Source organism: Miniopterus schreibersii (assembly GCF_964146895.1).
Source record: "Miniopterus schreibersii genome assembly, chromosome: 9".
Lineage (NCBI taxonomy): Eukaryota > Metazoa > Chordata > Mammalia > Chiroptera > Miniopteridae > Miniopterus > Miniopterus schreibersii.
Window position 1 is genome coordinate 10142201 of NC_138118.1, and position 20110 is coordinate 10162310.

The window sequence follows — 20110 nt, forward strand, 5'->3', positions numbered from 1 at the left end:
CATCTGGGGGGCCGTGTCTATTGCAATCACAGTGAAACTGTTCAAATCGTCTAAGAGCGTAATTAGGTAAAAGTGACAGGAAATTGGGGGTTTGGTTTTGTTTCTTGAATCCTACATTTTGTCTTTTCTCATAACCACTCAAGACGCTCTGTTTTATCTAAGAAGGGACCAAAGGGAGACGTTGTCTGTGGTTTCACTCTTCCACCAAGGATGAGTGGACTGGCAGCTTCGCTGTGCTGAATGTAGGCTTTTGGGGGTCTCACCTGTGGGGGTCTTAAGAAGCCTTGGTGTTCAAGTGAAGGAAGCTGAAGATTTTGTTGAGTCACTCTTTCCAAGGCGGTGGTCTCTTGACACGAATATTTCTACAGAGGCCCTGGAATCGTGAGGAGTATGTGAAGGGGTGGAATATGTCTTGACTCTCCTTAGAGATGAGCTGACGGTGCCAGCCTACCCCTCGTGTGTGTGTGTGTGTGCGCGTGCGCGTGTGTGTGCACAGTGCTTCCTCTCCTTGGACGTCCCGAATGACTAGAGCCCAGAGGGGAACATGATGACCCCTCCCGCCCCGCATCCCTGCCCAGTGTCTGCGCCCCCCGAATCCGCCCTGCACCCCGCCCTGAGCTCCAGTCTGTGGTTTGCCTAGCGCCAGCCTCTGCCGTGTGTCCTGTTGGCTTCGTCGCTGTCACCGGCTTTTTGGATGGTTTCCGTGGCCGGCTGGCGTCCCTCCGCATTCCCTGTGTGGGGACGCGCTCGTTTGCCTCCTGTTTAAACCTGTGTGTCTCTCTCTCTCCCGCTTGTCCCCGTGTGTCCATGCTGTTGTGCTGCCTGTCTCCGCTGCTCGTTCCCTGCCGCCTCTAGCCTCCACCAGGTGCAAGCTGCGGACCTGCGGAGAGTGTCTGCCCCCCCCGGCTCCTTCACCATGTGAGTACAAAGCCGGTCAGTTCTTGCATTTTGTCTCCCGCCCTCACCTCCTCGGGGCTGGAGGGCCTGCGTGCTTTCCTCCACCGGGCTCCCGCTCAGACGAAGAGCCAGAGCCGCCTAACCAGGCCCACTTCTGTCGCCCGGCTCCGCCTTGAGAGGAGCTGGGAAGCTGACTGTGCTCCATCTGCCTCATTCCTCCACGAGTTCAGTTGGATGTTCTGACCAGATGCTGCAGGGCCCCTAATTGCGAGGGCTGTAGAGACTCCCATACTGAACATCGGCTGGTGTGGAAAGTTGGCAATGCCATGAGGCCATCCCCGGGCCCTGACTGCCTATGGCTCAGGGCGGACGTTGAAGAACTGCCTGCTGCCCTTGATTGGGGGACGCCCCCCTGAAATTACCTGTGGGCTTTGGAGCCTGTGCACCTGCATCTGTGCGTTTTTATGGATTGAGGGTCCCTAGTTGTAATAAAGGAGCAATGACCTGAAAGTTTCATTGAGCTAACAAAACACATTTTATACAGAATAATTTGCACTTAACACACTCTATGCTTTCACTTTTTTTCCTGGTGCGACAAAAAGAAAATATGTTCTTTAGCACTCCACGCGGGGACTTTATGCTGTTCCCTCTGCCTTGCTGTTCTTTCTGCCCTCCGTCTTCCGTGTACTCTGCGAGCTTTTGTTATGTTTCAGGTCCTGTTATGGGTGCTTTACGTGCATTAACTAATGCACTCCCCCAACAACCCTATAGCATATGTGGTATTATTCTCTCCATGTGATACACGAGGAACCCGATGCACAGAGAGGTTAACTAACTTGCCTAAGGTCACACAGCTAATGAATGGCAGTCTGGAATGCAAACTCAGGCCGTCTGACCTCAGAGTTCATGTTCTTAACAATTTATAATCAGCCACCTTTCATCTATCAAGATCCTTTCTGTTTCTCAGGGCCTGGAGGAATGATTGCCATGGCAAAGAATTCTCCCTTGGTTCTTGCTGTCAGAATTAGCTACATCTTCACTGGAGTTCACTGTTGATTGTGCTTCAAGTTCTCAAGGTTTTGTAACTTGGTATTAATTACATGAGCTCTGTATCTCTGTGTATCCCACACTAGACTTAGGCTACTTGAGCTCATTGACCATATCTTCTTATGAATCTTTGTGTTCCCAGCTCTGATCACAGATCTGAACACAAAGTATTCTGAAAGCAAACATAATGGTTGGTTGGTAGAATGAATGAGTGAATGAATGAATGAAAGAATACAGGTAAATTGAACTGTACAGTGTCTAACATTAGGTATATACCAAAGTGACATAATCTTACATTTAACCCTATCTTATAGATATGCATTCACTTATTAAATATTTTTTCAAAAATATTTATTTTGCACTTGCTCTGCATCGGAGACTGTTCTGTACTCGGTTATCTAGAGGTAAGTGCAACGGAGCGCTACCTTCATGGACCTTAAAATTCAGTGATCAAAGAATCAATGAGAAGGTAACATTTAATTTCCTATTTAGTGGAGATTATTGCTGGGGTATGTTCTCTGTTCTACAGAAGGCCTATTCAGTAAACCTGAGTCCAAGCAATGGCTGCCATGAATCATTACTTTCAGTGGCTGTGTTTATAGAGTTCAGAGTATTGAGAGTCTCAACGACAGAAGTGCATGGGGTGTTTGGTAGGATTATAGATAATTTTTTATTGGCTTTCTATATTTTCTGAGTGATTGCAATGAACATGCATTATTTCTCTAAAGGGAAACAAAGCAAAATTTCATATTTTTCAAAGAACAGGAGAGAATTGTTGAATCCATGACATTGAAAAAAATGTCATTTGCTCAATCTCAGAGTCAGATCGTGACGCCTAGAGTTAGCTTCAGGGCTTCTGAAAAGCAAAGCTGCTCTGAGCCTCTGAGCAGAGAAAACTGCTAAGCTTCACCTGTCTTCTCTTCTCTCTCCCTCCCACTGACACCTTTTCTGGGTTATCTTCTTAGTGATTTACTTTCCACTGGCCACGGTTTCTTGACCTTTCATTAGGCCAAAATGTCATGCTTTCCTTTTTCTTTATGCCACCCCTCTCTGCTGGTTTCATAAATCAGATAAACCAAATAGTAACCCCCCAAGAAAATAAGTAGGACCTATTAGGGCTTTATCTCATAGCAATTTCCAAACTCGAGCCCAGGCTACATCTTGCCCAATGGTTGTTTACCTCCCTGTGCTCTGTGAGTTTTCGCCAAGAGCTTTCTCGATGTGCCTGTGCTGTTCCTACTCAGATCGCCAGAGGGGCCTAGTGATGTAAAAGGAGCAGCAGGGGTGGACCAAGTCTCTAACTGGAGTGTCTTCCTCCTAATTCTGTGGTCCTGTCCCCAACTCCCACCGTCACATCCTCTGTTTTGGGTATCTAGGGGAGCCCTGTGTTTGCCTGTGGGATACTGAGCATGTATTAACTGTTTTGCATTTCAGTTTTTCCAGACATTTTTAAAAAATGCAGTTAGTCCCTGGGATTTCTATCAGTTCTGAAGCCCTGTTATGCTAAAATTCAGGGCATGACCCCAGACTCTGTGAAAATCAGTCCCAAAGGGATCTAAGGCATGAGTAGGAAAGACTTGCCATGGGACATGACAGGGTCATCCTTTATCCCTAGTACTGATCAGGGAGACCAGGCCCTGTACTGCCGTGGGACATTCAGTGCCTCACCTTATCCTAAGCAGAACCCGAGTGGATTGGTTCCATTTAGCCAGAGCAGTAACGTGTGCCTGACATGATGCTAACCACCTTGAGTTCTGACCCGATTTAACGCCCTAATAACAGTTTGTGGTAACAGTGGCTATTATTCCCATTCCATAGATGAGAAGACTGAAAATAAGAAATGTGAGAAAACTCGCCTGAGATCATAAAAGTGATCAAGTTAAGTTTAGCACTCAGGGCCGTAGGCTTTGAAGGGAGCATTGAAGGTGCTGAAGTCCACTGTCAGTATAATCGTTGGCCATTTTCTGGTGTGCATATGTTCACTTTCATATATGGGATTCATATATTTTAATCAAATCATACTATGTAAACTTTCCCCCTTTGTAAGGAAATGTGGAGATGAGTAATAACTTAGAATTCAGTTTCGAGTGTTTCAGTTGTGTAAATCTTTGGTATGATAAGTTTACAGTTCAAGTGTTATTAAAAGAAAAGTGTCAGAATGACCAACCCTCATTAAAAATAAAGCCCGGTGCCTCTAAAGCACTTGAGGGGTCTTTCCGGATCGTTAGTGGCGGTGTTTGGTCTGTGAAAGGGGCGCATTGCGAAGGGTCCGCCCGCATCCACAGCGGATGGGGGCGCCTGTGCTGTCCCCTTGGCCGAGGTAAGCGTGTCGCAGGACCTGGTGCAGTTATGTAAAGGCACAGTGCACTTCGGGCCCCCTCCACCTTTAAAGTTATACCTCTGCTTTTGAAGTGTGTCTTCAGAGGTGAGTGATTCATGCCTGCGGAGGTGTGGAAGCAGCGTCTCTCGCGCGGAGGGGTCAGAAGTAAGCGACTGACCCGGGCTGCTGGCCGGAGGCGCCGGGCCGGGCTGTGCAGCCAGCTCGGGCGAGGGGCAGAGGCCGGACGGTCGGGGTGTAGGGGCCGCCAGGCCGGCTGGGCTGCACCGAGCAGGGAGGCGAGCGCAGGAAGTGCTGTCTCTTTCTTTAATCCAAATACATTTTGAAAAATTAAAATGGAAAAGCACTGATCTTAGAAATAACAGTTAAACACCACAGTGCATCTTTTTAGATTATTCTAGATTATTCTGCATACCTTGACTTTTAGAAGCAGTTGAAATGAAGATGCGACTATCCTGAACAGTGTTATTTAGCCCCCAGAGCTTTCCAGGCCCCTCTTCTATTGTGTATCTTTAATAAACGGTAGTCATAGGTCCGGAACAAGATGTAGTAGCTCTCTTCCAGGGCCGCCGCAATAAAGCGCCACAGCAGCAGCTTCAGCAGCAGAAACCTCTGTCCTCGCGGCTCCGGGACCTAGAGGCCCGAGGTCACGGTGCCGGCTGGTCTCGGTCTCTTTCGAGGCCTCACGTTTGGCTGGTTGATGGGCATCACTTCCCCTTGTCTTCCCTCTGTGTCTGTGCTCCCACCTCTTCTAAGGACACCTGTCAGATCGGATTAGGGTCCACCAATAAGAGGTCATTTAACCTTAATTCCTCTTTAAAGACCTTATGTCCAAATACAGTCACATTCTGAGGTGCTGGGGGTTAGGACTTCAGCTTATGAATTCTAGGGGACACAGCCCAGTTCATAATAGTGTCATAATAGATACACTTGAATGTTAAGGTGCTTTTTTCTTGCCACCAACTATGTGAAGGTTGAACTTTGTGCATATTACTTATATTAGTAATTTAATTCCTTAAAATCTTTTTCCAGATGGTATAAGGAAGGCTGAAGGACATCGCTCTTTTATTTATAGCAGATTTTCTGTATTAATTATATGAGTACAATAAGACTGTTGACTTGTCTGGACCCAAATTCACTTTTCTGTAAAATAATGTGGTTGAACAAAATGAACGTTAAATTTCTGTTTGAATCTGAATTCCTAAAATGTTATTATAATAAAACAACTATAGAAATACAGACTATAGAAGGAAAGGAAATGGAATAATTTTGCTAATCTTTATGAATGAAAGATTTATTTACAAATGGACTCTCCACCCAGAAAAAAACAAACACCTAAATACTATTAGAAAGTAGTCATTCATATCTTTATAATAACATGACAACTGCAATGTTCTTAATGAATTTATTGCATTCAGAGAGAAAAAAGAAATATTTCAGTTTTCACTTCAGTACTGCAATCGTAACTGATACTATATCCTGCCACAGAGCAAGAACATACCAGTAACAAAGAAACCTAGTCATTTGTTTCCCGCACTCCAAGGGGGTGTTTATTTTGGATTGCTTTGCTGAGGTGGTGATAAACTGCAATGTGCATTTCATTTGTAGGAGAACTTCAATTTAATTATACCAATGCAATTGAGTTTTCTTGGTCTGTCATAATACCCCGAAACACTTTTATGAAATGAAAAGAGAGTACATTCTTAAAGGCATGAAAAGAAAATATGTGTTGATGCTAGATTTAATTAATCTCCAGAACTCGTCACATTTTGTGTCAAAAAACGAAATTCTAAAACTGAATTCAGCAAGTTCCAAAATCGTAGCTAAAATAGTTGACTACAATAAAAGTGGCATTGGAAGAATTACAAATGGAACAAAAAAGTCAAAGCTTTTTACCTCTTTAGTATGGATAGCTAATTATTTTATTTTTCTTAATCATTTAGACTCTCCTGCTCTCAAGAGAAGTTATTTATGTCTTCTAATTGGGACATAAATAAATCTTTTGGTCCAGTGGGTTTTTTTTTTGTTGCCCAGGCAAAATAAAATAATTACATGTTTCCTTGAAGAAAGGTTCTTGGCTTGTGAAGATGTTAGGATATTGCCTTTGGTAGAGACGTGAGCTACTTTCACACGGTAAGTTAAAGGAGAGAAGAATGGGACAAGCCAGAGTACCCCATTGCTTTCGCTTTCTAGTAGGACATTCCCAACAGAAGCCACTCTTTTCCTCCCTTTCACTGCTTTCCTTTTAATTGACATGTTTACTTGTTATTTTGTGTTTGTTTATTTTTTGTCATCCGAGTAATTTATTCGTCTACCCCTAAAAGTATACCTTAAGGAACTTTTCACCCATATTCACTATCAAATTTTACAAGCTTCTTTTTGTTACGATTTTTACAAGTTCCATTCCAGCAGTGTGTCTTCATTCTGTCTGTCCTCACACCGCCAAGAAGAATAGTTCCGAAAACTCTTCAGTCACTGGGCCAGGAATTAGAGGAAGGCGATGAAAGTTTCCTCCTAATTGACTAACTGGCTGAGTTGGAAAGGAGAGTTGGGTTTCGGGGGCTTTCTGATTCATTTTCCTTGGATTTCTGACAAGGAAGCCTGGGGTATTGGGAGCACATCTGTGCTCCAAGGGGGACTCAGCTTTCCACCAGCCGAGGGCTGATGGCTGGCAGAGCTGCAGGAGGCGTGTGATGCCATGTCTCTCTCCAGAGCCAAATGTAGCACCACTGACTGTTCCAGGCCTGGCAAGCCACGGTCAACCTGGACGGAAAAACCTGCGTTAAAGCTTACGGTAAAATACTCATTGCCCACTAAGAAAAAATGATTTTGCAAGTAGTCTTTCTCTAATACCAAGATTTTAGGAAAGGATAGTGTCCTTTTAGAAAATGTGTTGCATAGAAAGCTAAAACCGTTTAGGGAAAGGTTTCTTATATAATACCATTCATTGCCAGGCCAGTACTTGCTTTTAATTTTCTTGGTATAAGACAAAATGGGGAATCTTCTCCTTACTGAGCTTGTTTCCTAGAAATGCAGAGCAACTTCCACGCAGTTCGCACAGTAGCTGTTCAATAGGAGCACATCTTGTCACTGAATGTATATTTAGTTCTTTCTCACACTAATTGGAGTTACAAACTTTCTCAACCTTAATAGATGGCCATATTTATTTTCACTTCATTATTCATGCATTTGGGCAACTGCTTTGGTTATTTTTACTTAAAAAAATTCTAAATTTTTAATTTGTTTTCTGAAGGTGAAATAAGTGTTAAATATTTTAAAATATGTGTAATCTCATTTTTTTGTAAAATATTTTTTCAATGTTACACATAGACACTTACTCAAATACCACCATTTGCTTCATCAAAGTGTTTAGAATTACTAGGTGAGCAAATATACCAGAAGTTTTAAGCCTAATTTTATTTAATTTTTTTAAAACATATTTTTATTGATTTCAGAGAGACGAAAGGAGAGGGAGAAAGGGAGAGAAACATCAACGGTGAGAGTCATTGACCAGCTGCCTCCTGCACGGTCCCTGCTGGGGATCGAGCCCGCAACCCGGGCATGTGCCCCGACCAGGATGGCACCTCGATCTCCTGGGATGGCACCTCAATCTCCTGGATCCTAGGTCGATGCTCCACCTCTGAGCCTCACCCAGCCGGTCTTAAGCCTAATTTTAGTGTCTATATTGATATATGTGAAAGTCCACACACTTTTTCTCCTGTGAAATGACACTTTTGGAACTAGGCAAATCCCAACACTATTCCAGCCTCCTTTGCAGCAAAGAAAGTCAGTTTCCTTCTCAGTTGCAAATAAGAACAGGATACTGCAATAGCTTCTGATTGTAAACCCAAGTGAAGATTTTTAGCATTATAAATAGCAAATTTCTCTTTGATATATAGAAATTGAAACCTGAAACCTGTGAGCAGGCAAGATCTTAGGCCATTCAGATGGCGTGGGAGCGACATTATTTTCTTGTTTCTCGCTGCTTCGAGCCCACTGGTTCCTTACTCCATTGGAGGCAATGGTTAGTGGTCCTCTCTACAATCAGAACAGCAAAGAATTGTCCACACCTTTGCAGCTTATGGTACTAAAAGTAACTACTGTTAGTGTTTTATGATGGCATCTTTAGTCACTTTAATCACCAGGAAACCTCCATTAATGGCCTTACTTCATAAAGTGCCAATGATTGGAGCCTGGTGTAAAGAAAGACAGGGCTTGAGTTCTTTCCTGGCCCCCATTCCAACTGCTCCTAACTGTTCTTCATCTGAGCAATTTGAATTTGCAGAATCCTGTGATAATGAATGTTCCCCCTGCCTCTGATGTCCATCCTTCCTTGTTTCCTGTGGTATTTCCTTCCTGTGCCTTTCATCGTCATACTTGCCCAATTTTAATACCCTTTAGGCATGAAAGAGCATAAAAAGAGTGCAAGTGGGAACTTAAGGTCCAAAACTCCTATTCTAAAAGACATTTTTTTTCTAAAAAATAGTCATCTCTAGTGGAGGTTGAACTGCAGGGGAGAGAAAGAAGGAGCAGATGGAAATTTAGCTGAGAAACCAGAAGAGTGTTTGAACTAAAGTCCATGGAAACAGGGCTTCCAGGAGCAGGGAGTTAACCACAGTGCAGAACGGGCCATAGAGGAGGAATTAAGAGTGAGAACCGAGAAGTGGATTCAATGTGCACAAATAAAAAGAAAGGGGAAAGAAGGGGCTGCAGGATCTTGTGGAGAGGAAACTCTGAGAGTGCAAGCATGGCTTAAAAAAAGAATTCTTTGATCCTGGTATCCAAACTTGTAACACTAAGTGTATGTGGGATGGTTCTACATAAAAGTCTCAGAACTGGATGGCTGAGTCAGTAAGTGCTTTGAAAGTCACTGCCTCCCAAAAGAAATGCGTGGTGAAGAGAATTTGAAATGTCCATCAAGGGTCTTGGCCTCTGTCTTTCCTTTAAAGCAGAAATGATGAAACTGCTCTACCCGTTGAGTTGCTTTGCAGCATCACCGACGAACCCACTCCTGGTTCTTCACCTTTGCTTTTTTAAATGCCGGGAGCAGTCTCTAGTAACCACAAACTAATTTCACTCTACTCCACATTCATTTATTACAGTTTCAGAAGCATAAATATTTATTACAGATTTCGATAGAAGCATGAAAGTGTGCATTTCCATGTGTATTTGAAAATCTTCAAAAATTTTACAATTATGCTTTATTTCAACCAATAGCATACAAGGTTTTTGCTCTTTGAGACTCATAGCCTATTTTTAACCTATTAGCCATTAAGTCTGCAAATGTTTCTTTGATAGGTGATAGTTCTGGTGCTTAAGTTTACATTCTTTCACCATCAGTGCTTGTGGCTGATTGTCTCAGTGATTTGTCCCAAATAAGAGAAGAAAGACCAATAAACAGAAACTATGGAGAGAGAGAGAGTTAGAGTCTTTAGGAAGAATTTGCAGATGCTTAGAGCAGTTTAACAAAGGATAGAGTTCCTCCATCCTGTACCTCACCCCTAGACTGAGCCCGAGCAGCTGCTGGAAGATGCAATCGTAGAGGAATATAGAATCAGACGAATGGCAGATATTGGATTAGATAACATCTAAGAACTCTCCCAGTCCACTAGTGCTTTAACTCCATTATCTTGTTGGAGGTCTGGAGCGGATAGCTGGCTCCGATGATTTGTAAGCTGTGACACATCAGCTACCTCATAAATGGATTCCGAAGAAGCCGAGAACTGATTTAACGTCTCTCAGACGTGAATTAACCTTGAAAGGTACTTTCTCTAGAAAAAAACGTAACGGGAGCTCAGGACTGGCTGTTGCTCATGTGGTTTTGGCTTTTATCCTTGGTTCCAAATTCAAAAACTTCTTTCCAACTTATTCCAGATTCTGAGGCATGGTTCTCTAGGCAGAAGGCAACGGAATTGAGTCTTCTCTGAGCTTGGCAGGTATCTAAAGTCCAGTTTAAATCTCTGTTCTGAAGGCTCAATATAATTCAGTTTTATTGTTCAATGTAAAGAGGCCCAATAGGATGTGTTTCTGGAGAGGTAATTGTCAGTGGCAGTTTGACAATGTCCCAGGGTGGATTGTAGCAATTTCTAGGAAGCTGCTAAAGGAAGCCATTGAGTATAATTGTTTCTAAATAAGGCCCAGATTGATAGCTGATGAAAGGATGTGTTGGTAGATGTTTCTGGTTCACTGTTATTGAATGAAGACCGGGCGGTCCTGTAGTGGTTTACATACTGTTCTGGAAGGGACATCTGCCCTTTGGATGTTCTTTCCTCTTTATATTTGTGTGGATCCCACCAGATAAGATGCGAAGGAGTGAGAGACCATGATCCAGCATGGACACACCTCTGGATCTAGGTGGGGAAAGGACTGGAATGAACAGCCAAGTCAGGGTTTCCAGAGACTCACAATGAAGATCCCTCCAATGAGCAGGAGAGAGCTGACCCAATGGTAAACTGTGCTAAAGCCTATAGGCCAGGACTTTCTTGCATTTCATTCACTTAATTGTCCCGGAACAGTTACTGTGAACAGCACATGTCAGGCTCTATTTTAGGTGCTGGAGCTGCAAAGAGGAGGAAGAAATAGTCTTTCATGCCATGAATTCACAGTAGAAATTAATATTTTAATCAAAGTCTATTCATAAAACAAAGGCCAGTTCAAATGAATTCTATTAAAGATTTGTAGAAACATACTTTATTATATCTAGGTTACCATCGGGTAGAATCTCATGTTTACATTGCTGGAAAGAAAGTAAAGCAACTTATTACTATTATTATTAAATCAGGCTCAAGGGCGAAAGGCAGACAAAGCTATGATGCTGTCCTGCCTTGCAAAGGAAAGCCCTTCATGTATGAGTAAGAAAGGTCTGGTTAAATTGTAGTTCATCATAAAAATCAATGAGTCTACACCGTGTGTGCTTTAAGTGGCAGGTCTTACATTGAACCATTTAAAAAATGTTAATGAAAATAGAATATTTCCAAGATACAAATGTAGAATAATTGTATAACTTTAAGGGTCTCCTATGTAACATGAGTTAGAATTTATATTCTTAAAATCTTTCAGTGGACTACCTTGCAAACATTCAGTCCCCACTTCCATTCTCATCAATACACTATAGATGCTACATAGCCCTGCATCTTGTCTCCCCACCCGTGTCAACACGCTCTCTTCCCACTAAGGTTTGAGATCTATTAACTACTGTTTAGAGCTGAGACACTAGTCTACAAAGAGCCAGTTTTTAAAAAGCGACTGACAAGACCTACAGGAGAGGAGAAAATGAGAGCTAGGTGTAAGCTGAACAGCAGTGAGAGCTCAGGTGGTTGTCTTGAAGGCTCTCCACTCCGCTGCCCCCAACATCTCAGGGGGACAGGCGTGGAGGTGGATTGGGAAGCGGTGGTCTGGAGATGCAGGAGGTCCGTGTGAGTGACTTTAACGAGAGGTGTTCTTCGGAAAGTCATGGGGGAAAGTTGGGACTTAAGTTCAGAGTCATGAACTTCACCACTCTGCCCAAGCTCGACCTCTATGCTTCGGAGAAAATGAGTGAGCAGGTGACAGGTTAAGGTCACTGCCCAGTTTCAAAGGTAGTTCAGAGATTGCTGAGTTCCTTTGGCACCCTTGAGAGGTTCCACTGGAAGTGAGGTTCGGAAGCCTTAAGGTGGAGCTTTCTTAAACAGGATAGGAGTGGCTTGTGGTGGATGCCTGCGCGGAGGCAGGTGTATTTTTACCCAGGTTATTAGTCTCTTCCGTGCTCTACTAATTTCCTTGGCAAATTTAATTTTAGAAAGCTAATGGCAAAGCTATTCCCCAGACTCTAAGGAACACCTCTGTCATCTTCCACTCCAGTCAGCCACTAATGGGACACTAATATATTTTGACATAAAGGAACACGACTGACTCACTTGGCTTTCATTTCACCTCTGTGCTTTTGCTCTCCCATGTCCCAGTTGCCTGTTTTCATGCTGTTGACCTCCCCGTAAAATACCAGGTGGGAGAAGACCCAGAAGCACCATGACACCAGGCTAGACAGTGTCCCCCAGAGGATGCCCAGCAGCTTGTCCCAGGTGTCTAGGGAGGTTACTGTGTATGCCTGAAACCTCTTCCAGTACCTGGCATTAGCAGATGCTATGGCTGATTAGGCAGAACCTTATCAAAGAGCAGAATCTTCAGAATGATAATACGCTGGTAATAGCTGGCATCAATTGAGCTCTTACAATGTGCCAGATGGTTCCTAAGCACGTCACCTGTATTGACTCACTTAATTCTTATAATATCCATATGAGATGAATACTGTTATTATCTCTTCACCCATGAGGAAACTGAAGCACAGAGTTTCCTGATTAACCAGTAAGTGGAAGAACTTTCCCTGAAGTCCAGGCAATCTGACTCGGAGTCTGAGCTGCCCTTGTGCTGAGCTGCCTCCCTCAGCTACTGTGGACCCTGGGGTCCAATATAATTCTGAGGGGTTTTCCATCATGGTTTCTGTGATGGAATGCTCTAAAATTTGCTCATGGACCTCATCTACGGCAACATTTGATAGCAGGCCAAATGCAAGGCACCCTGAGCAGAAATCTGGGTTTAAGCGAGGTGCTGCTGGTAGGGAAGGAGGTAGTGCAGTTGGCAGAAGACAGGAGCTGAGAGCAAGACAGTGAATGTGTAGGAGCGTGGGTGGGAGAGCGTGACAAGTGGCTAGGGAGAGTCTCGGTTTTCTTCCATCTTGCTCAGTTGATCACTCTGGAGGTGAAATGAGATAATATGTGAATTCAGGTGGAATCTGAAAGTTCTGTTTGAATGAAAGTTCCTGTTCTATGTCCGTGGTGTGCCACCCACAGGTCAGAAAGATTGGTGGGAGGCCGAGGTTCAGGAGGCAACAGCGTGTGGTTGGAATCGGTGGGCACAGATGAGAGGCTGGGAGGTAGGAGGGTGTGGACAGGGAATAGGCGCTGATGGATTTGATAAAGGCGGTGCGCACCTGATAGCCATGCGGGCTCCCTGGAGGAGGGGTACAGCGACTGGTCTGCAGTCATTTCCTGGATCCTGTTTCCCACTCTTGCAATAGGTCTTAGTCTTGAACGCTTCAGCCCACTGGAGAAGACAAAAGAGCTCACTGCCAGTCGATCTGCTGTTCTCTCAAATATTGTCTGGGCAGAGGTCGTTCAACCTCTGTCTTCCTGCATCTCCCGTTACAGAGTATGATGGGCCACCACATTCTGTGGTTGCAGCTTCCCTCTTATCTGCTATGCTTGCAGGAAAATATCGACTAATTACAGTCTCTGCAGGTCACTGGGATGAACTTGGAAAAAAAAAGATCAGACCCTTCTTTATTTCGGGATAAACATTTGGTATGAACTTTGTATGGTCACTCTGTATGGCTGGAAGTCTTTCCTATCTACTCACATCTAATACCTAACACTCTGTTAGGATTCTTATTTTTACTCTTGTCCTGAGTTATCATCATTCATTTATATGTTGACGTACTTTTAAAATAATTATATTATTTTTCTTAAAATGTTGATGCTCCATGTAAAATAATCCCCAAATCCCATCATGTGGAGATGACCTGTTGGGACTAGCTTGCTGAGCATTTTCTCCAGCCATTTCTCTGTATATACACAAACCCCAAAGCTCCACAGTTTACATGAATGAGATCATGCCATGTGTGATTTTCCATGACTTTTTTCTCACTTAACAGCATGATGTTGTCAGACTTTTCCCTAGACAAACGTAGATCTACACACTCGTATAATATCTGCCCAGCGTTCTCTCGTTTGAATGTACCACAGTTGACTAAACCACCCTCGTTGATTGTTGATTGATAAAGAAAAGACTGAGCACCACGCCGAGATCATCTGACTGTGAATTCAGGCTCTACGCTTTGCTGTCAAGTCCATGGAATTCTTGGCATCATATAAGGAGCATGAAACCATTGAGTAAACGGTCCAAGGCTCTGCTCCCAGCTCTGCCACTTAGTAGCTATGTGACCATGAAATCACTTTATCTCTCTGACCCTCAGTTTCCCTGTCTGTAAATGATGGTGTGGGTGTGCATGATATTTAAAGGCTGTTCTACTAATTTACAAACCTGCTGTCAAACTGTACCCCCCATCACAACTTAAATACTTAGGTCGGTTTTGTCAGTGCCTGTCAGTGGCCAGCGCAATGGCCCATGTAAGTGGACACCCAGCAAACACACTTGGACTGAATGACCATGCAGCTGTTGACTCTAGCTTCTCAACTTTCCCTCAAAACAGCCATCTTGCGGTTTAGTAGTGGCTTAATTTTTAATTCAGTAAACCACAGACGTTTTTATCTGTCCACCATCTCTCTTTAGAATTCATGCGCTTATATCTAAATCTGTGTGTGTGTGTGTGTGTGTGTGTGTGTGTATTTGGGGAAGAGAACTATGTGTGGATGTACACATATATCTATACATGGGTGTATGTGTGTTATTCTGGGAGTGAGTAGAGTGAGAGTCTATATGGAGGGAGTTAACTATACCTGGCTTTAAAATGTGGTTTTAGACAAGAGAATTAGATTCAATTATTTTTTCTCTCTCTTTTAGAGTTGCAGTGAAATTAAATATGTGTGTGTGTGTGTGTGTGTGTGTGTTTGAGGTGGAAATAGCAGAATTCTGACAATATTTTAAAAGCATCACTTCTTCCTTCCATCCAACCTTTCCTTCCTTCTTTCCTCTCCCTCCTTCCCTCCCTCCCTCGAAATGGATTAAGGAGCAATGCTCTTCTTTCCACTAGTCAGTGGTGATTTTTATCCCATAATATAAGAAAGGAGAAGCAACCCTCTATTTGAGAAAATCCTCTGAACCAATGACATCTAACTAGAGAATAACACTCAAGGACATGTGGGGGTTGTGTTATATTAATATATTGAATAAATATATTGATCTGTAGTACCGATGATGAAAACAAAACTGTTTCCCTCAACTAATACCCATAATTAAACTGTTTGAAAATATTACCTAAGAAGGCCCGGGAGTCCAGGTAAAGACATTGAGAAGATGAACAGGCTGCTTCGGGAAGTTCGGTGCCCCCTTTTCTTGCTCAGTATTCTGGACTAGCGCCGACTGAGTTCCCTCCAAGTGAAAGGCACCCGCCACCCCTTCCTGAAGAGAAGCGCAGCGCACGGTCCCGGCCCCGCGGGGCTGTGCGGCGCCAGGGCCCCGGGCTGAGCGCTCGGGACCCTCCACTCGCTCTGCGCAGCTTTCCCGCCTCCTCTGCGGGTGAGCGGCCACGTTGGGCTGTGACAGCGCATTTGCCTGGAGCATTTCTTCACGGCTCTGCGCCACTGCTCACCTTTCAGATTCCCTGCGTGAATTTATTGTGGACTAAACGCATGATCTTATTAGAATTTTGATTAAGCTAATAGCAGAAATGATGCGAGTGGCCTTCATGCTTATTTCCATGCTCTCACCCTCCGGTTCAGCAAGTTGAGGCTCCTGGGGAAGTGTTCTCCAGGTCGCTGCTGCAGTGCGGTCAAGATCCCACAGCTCTGTTTGGGAGCTTTATCTTCTATGCGTGAAAGAGGACTTCGCCTTTAGCCCCTCCGGGTGTGTGGGACCCCCGGTTCCGCGCTCTCGTTTCTGTCTGACTGTGCTGTTCTTGTTTTGCAGTCCCCAGTCTGTCCCAGATCGCCTGAGGATCCGCGTGAACAAAATCAGTTTGCAAGACTATGAAGGATTCCACTACGACAAAGAGAAACTCCGGGAAGCTTGTAAGTTGGTGGAAGTGCCTACTCGATTTGATGGATAGGTTCATCTCACATCTGAAAACCATGGTTAGAGAAATGGAGGGGAGGGGAGCAACATGTGAACCCCAAGTGATGATATATGGTTTATTAACCACTTTAGTCTCAGCTTTACCCAAAAGGAGAGAGCAGAAAGGTGGTGACGCCACATGGTATAGTAACATCTAGAAAACTCCTGAGACAGCGTAAGTGTCTTCCCCGAAGCTGGCACTACCAAATTCTGTCGTCATTCTTCATGTGGGTGTGACAGTTATCTGTGAAGACACGTCCAACGTTATTATGTGATGTGTGCTGTCAGAGAAAGGCCCATAGGATACTCAGTGTCATGATAGTGATTCATTGGTGATGTGCTACTATTTCAAAAATCTTTAGTTGAGACAACATATGACTTATTTCTCTGTGTTCATGTTTTTATACACTTTCTTGAAATATAGAATTAATTTTTATTTCACCCCATCTGTCCTTCAGTATTTTGGGGGCACTGTTTTATATTTCAGTCACTATTTTAGATCCTTGTCTATGTCTTGATATATGAGAAAACTAGGTAAAATAGGCCAGAAGATAAGACCACAGCTGTGTTAGATATTAGGGTCCTGGGCCTCCCCCATAATTATGGGAACCAATGGTCAATTGCAGTGAAGTCCGAGAAGACGAGGGCCAGTGTCCAAGGACACAGGCAAGGATAGAAAGAGAGAAAGGCATTTTGTACAGAACCAGAGATCTATGAATTAAAACTCCAAACTGGCTCTAAGGGTGAGCCTGCCTGGAGTTGTAGAAAACGCAAAGGGTTGAAACTGGCCGTGAGGGAGGAGGGGATGCCCCCCTGAGATCATGACTTCCCAGCTCTGATTCCTGAGCCTGTGATCTGGAGTGGGGTTTGGCGGACGGAAATCCTGAAGTCCAGGGGCACTCCGGGGTGGGTGCAGGGCTTTTGGATGCAGCGGTGGCAGTGAGCAAGGACCCTCTGCCAAGGACCCTCTGCCATGGGGAATTCTGTGTGAAGTTGCCGCCGCCTCAGCTCTCTGCTGCTTCTGCTCCCCCAGTCCCCGTGGCTCTTTTCCATAAGCATCAGCACCTTGTTTCTCCCCAGCCTCTCCCTCTGCCTGAGCGCATGGTCTAATGTAAGTGAGGTTATAAGTGACCCACTAGCGCAAAACCTAACTTAACCCCTAACGTGATGGGCATATATGTTTGCACTGGGAGGCGGAGCTACAATGTAAATGAAACTGACTCTCAGAGATTACGGATTGTAAAGAATCGGGTTTTTATTCTTTCTCCATTCAAACTTCTAAACAAATAGATCACAGTTTTTGAAAAATGAAAGGAGAGAATGGATCTCAAGTGAGCACTATTTTGCAACTCTGAGGGAAGTCAACTGGGAGCTGGGAAGCATGTGGAATTTTTGGCTTCTCTGTGAGTGGAGTGTCCATGATCTGGCCTGTCTTTTCTATGCATCGTCTGTCCATCATTGCCAGAGGTAGCTGTGATATGGGTTTTCACAAGATGACGACATTTCTTGGCAGGTGCTTTACTCATTGCATCTTAACCTGAGAAAACTTCCATGTGAGGAAATTTCCTATATTAAATAGGGGGAGATGACTTGGTATAAATGTAAACCCAATAAATTCAGCTGTGTCTTTGAGACCCCCCCCAAAAAACCAAAAACACTCAAAGAGGGAATCAAGGCCTTATCTCATTTTAAAGACTTGGGTTTAAAGAATACAACATATTAATTAGAAGTAAAGGTGGCCAACGAAGTCATTCTTCTTTTAATATATGGTGATGATGCCTCTAACCTGTGGTTGCACAGGAAAGTTTGTCCTTTGGGGTTATAACTTGTTTCTAACCCTATTTTGCTCGGCTTCAACTTGCAACTAACCACAGATACATGGGAAGGCTGGCAGAGGTCAAGGTGAGTATAAAGGCAAACAACCAGTTCAAGTCCATAGGAAACATACATGCCAACATAGATATCTTATTTTAGAAGCATTAATTAAATGAAATTCATAGAACACATCTAGATAAAAGGGACTCTGAGAATGCACTGACCTGCATCCCAGAAAGAAAAAGGGAGTGGATCCTCTTAGGTCATTTATGTATTGTCAACATTCAAAGTCTAAACTAGAGCAGCACTGCACTCCCGGGTTTAAAAAATTAGTTCCCTTTCTTGATGATGTGTCAGGTGATTCGTCCAGGCCTCGTGGGCTGTTTGCCGCCACTGTTTAACAGAATCTTGCTTGTGTGTCCGGCTGGTTATTTATTTAGGTTACATTACAAATCCAATGTTTGTTGTCTAGCAAAGCCCGGCTTCCGGCTGTGAGGCAGGGCTCCTTGGTAATCGCAGGATGGCAGCCCTTGTCATTGCCTTGCTTGTTTTAACATATAAAAAGACAAGTGTGCTGTTTCAAATAGTTTATTCCCTCTTCATCTAGCCCCAACTCCGCCGGGGGCAGTCACCCTAAAATAACAGCACAGAAAGGTTAGTCTTTGCCAGCCCTTCCACAGCTCCCGCCGGTAGATTTCAGACTCGCCTGAAGCAGTTCGAGTCTTAGTCACTGGATTTATCAGTTATGAACCCTCAAGATAGTGGTTATGATGTCCGAGGGCAGAAAGTCTACTCAACCGAAGAGGCAGAACGTAAAGAGAAAGTGACCATGTTAAAAAAATTCTTAAAGTGAATTTATAACAATGACAGCAGGGACTCACTCTTATCATCTGAATAAAGTGTATAAAAGAGTCCATAATAAAGTAAGTAACCATACTGTTGTTGGGGCCCAAGACAGGCTGCCCCCAAATATCCCACAATAGCTAATATTGATTATTTCGAATTAAAGTTATTTACTTAAGAAACAGCCAGTGCAAGAAAAACACTGACCTCTGTGTCGCCCTGAAAGTAAGAGATAAATCTGCCACGTTAAAGGTACTCTTTTTGGACCTGGAGGCAAAGAATTCTCTTATCATTAGATTTAAAGAAACCAGAACCAAAGAGTCTGTATAAACAAACCGTGTGGCCTCTTTATTAATTTACTACCCAAGCCCAAACTTTGTTTAGGTTCCTCACTAATCAGTACCAAACCTTTCTTAGATAACTTTCTGATGAACATAAACTTTTTGTCCTGTCAATTGTTCACAGATTTATTATTTGTCTAAAAGTATAAAATGGTGTCTGGTTCAATCATTTCTTTGAGCTTCATTTTGTGATCGCAGTATCATATTACACACATTAAATTATTTTTCTCCTGTTAATCTAATCTTGTGCCAATTTTATTGTTTTATTATTAGTTTAGCTGTAAGAAGTAAAAAAGTTTAGGGGGGGGGGTGGGAATTCTTCCCTTTCCCTGACATAGTCTAGATAAAGAATAATCGGTTTTGAAAATCTGTTATCTTCTGTCCCCATATATTTGGCCCCCTTTACCCTTACTGCCCTCCCACCCCCTTTTGACTTTGGGTGGTGGGCACACAATGCAATATACGGATCATGTATCATAGAAATGTACACTTGAAACCTATATGATCCTATTAACCAATGTCACCCCCAAAAATTTAATTTAGAAAATCTTTTAAAAAAGGAAATCTGTTATATTTCTAACTTGAAAAGAGTTTCATTGATACATATCCTAGATATAAAAAGTTATTCTAGATAGGAAAATGTTTTTATATCTAGAATAACTTGATATTGGCCAAGATTTAACTCTATCCCACATAAACTGTCTAAACCTAACTTCTGTCATTAGCTTACTCTGCACTTTGGAGTTTCTGTGATAATTCATACAAACCTAGAGCTTAAAACACAAAAGCAAAAACCAGTTTACAACTAAATGAAAACAGATGTCGCCTTATGAAAGTAGGAGGGGACTGACATTTGTTGTATATCAAATATAACATTCAACAACCCTTTCACATACATTAGCTCAGTATAATGGATGTTATCTGGATATTTATAGTATATGTAATGTATAATATGCAATGTAAAATATATAATATATAGTGTCAGTATATTATTCTCTGGTAAAGACTAAAGATGTGGTAATGGAACTTTCCTGTCTCCTGCTTACTGACTTAGTAGAAGAGTCAG

The 20110-nt window shown here is 43.2% G+C and overlaps 1 protein-coding gene across 1 annotated transcript in view; it reads left to right on the forward strand.

The window, feature by feature from the left end:
* Positions 1 to 20110, forward strand: part of DGKI (diacylglycerol kinase iota) — a 243334-nt gene that overhangs the window by 119568 nt on the left and 103656 nt on the right. The window contains exons 20-21 of the mRNA XM_081147568.1: positions 856 to 918; positions 15902 to 16002. Of these exons, the coding sequence (XP_081003694.1) occupies positions 856 to 918; positions 15902 to 16002 (164 nt within the window). The remainder of the gene's footprint in view (positions 1 to 855; positions 919 to 15901; positions 16003 to 20110) is intronic.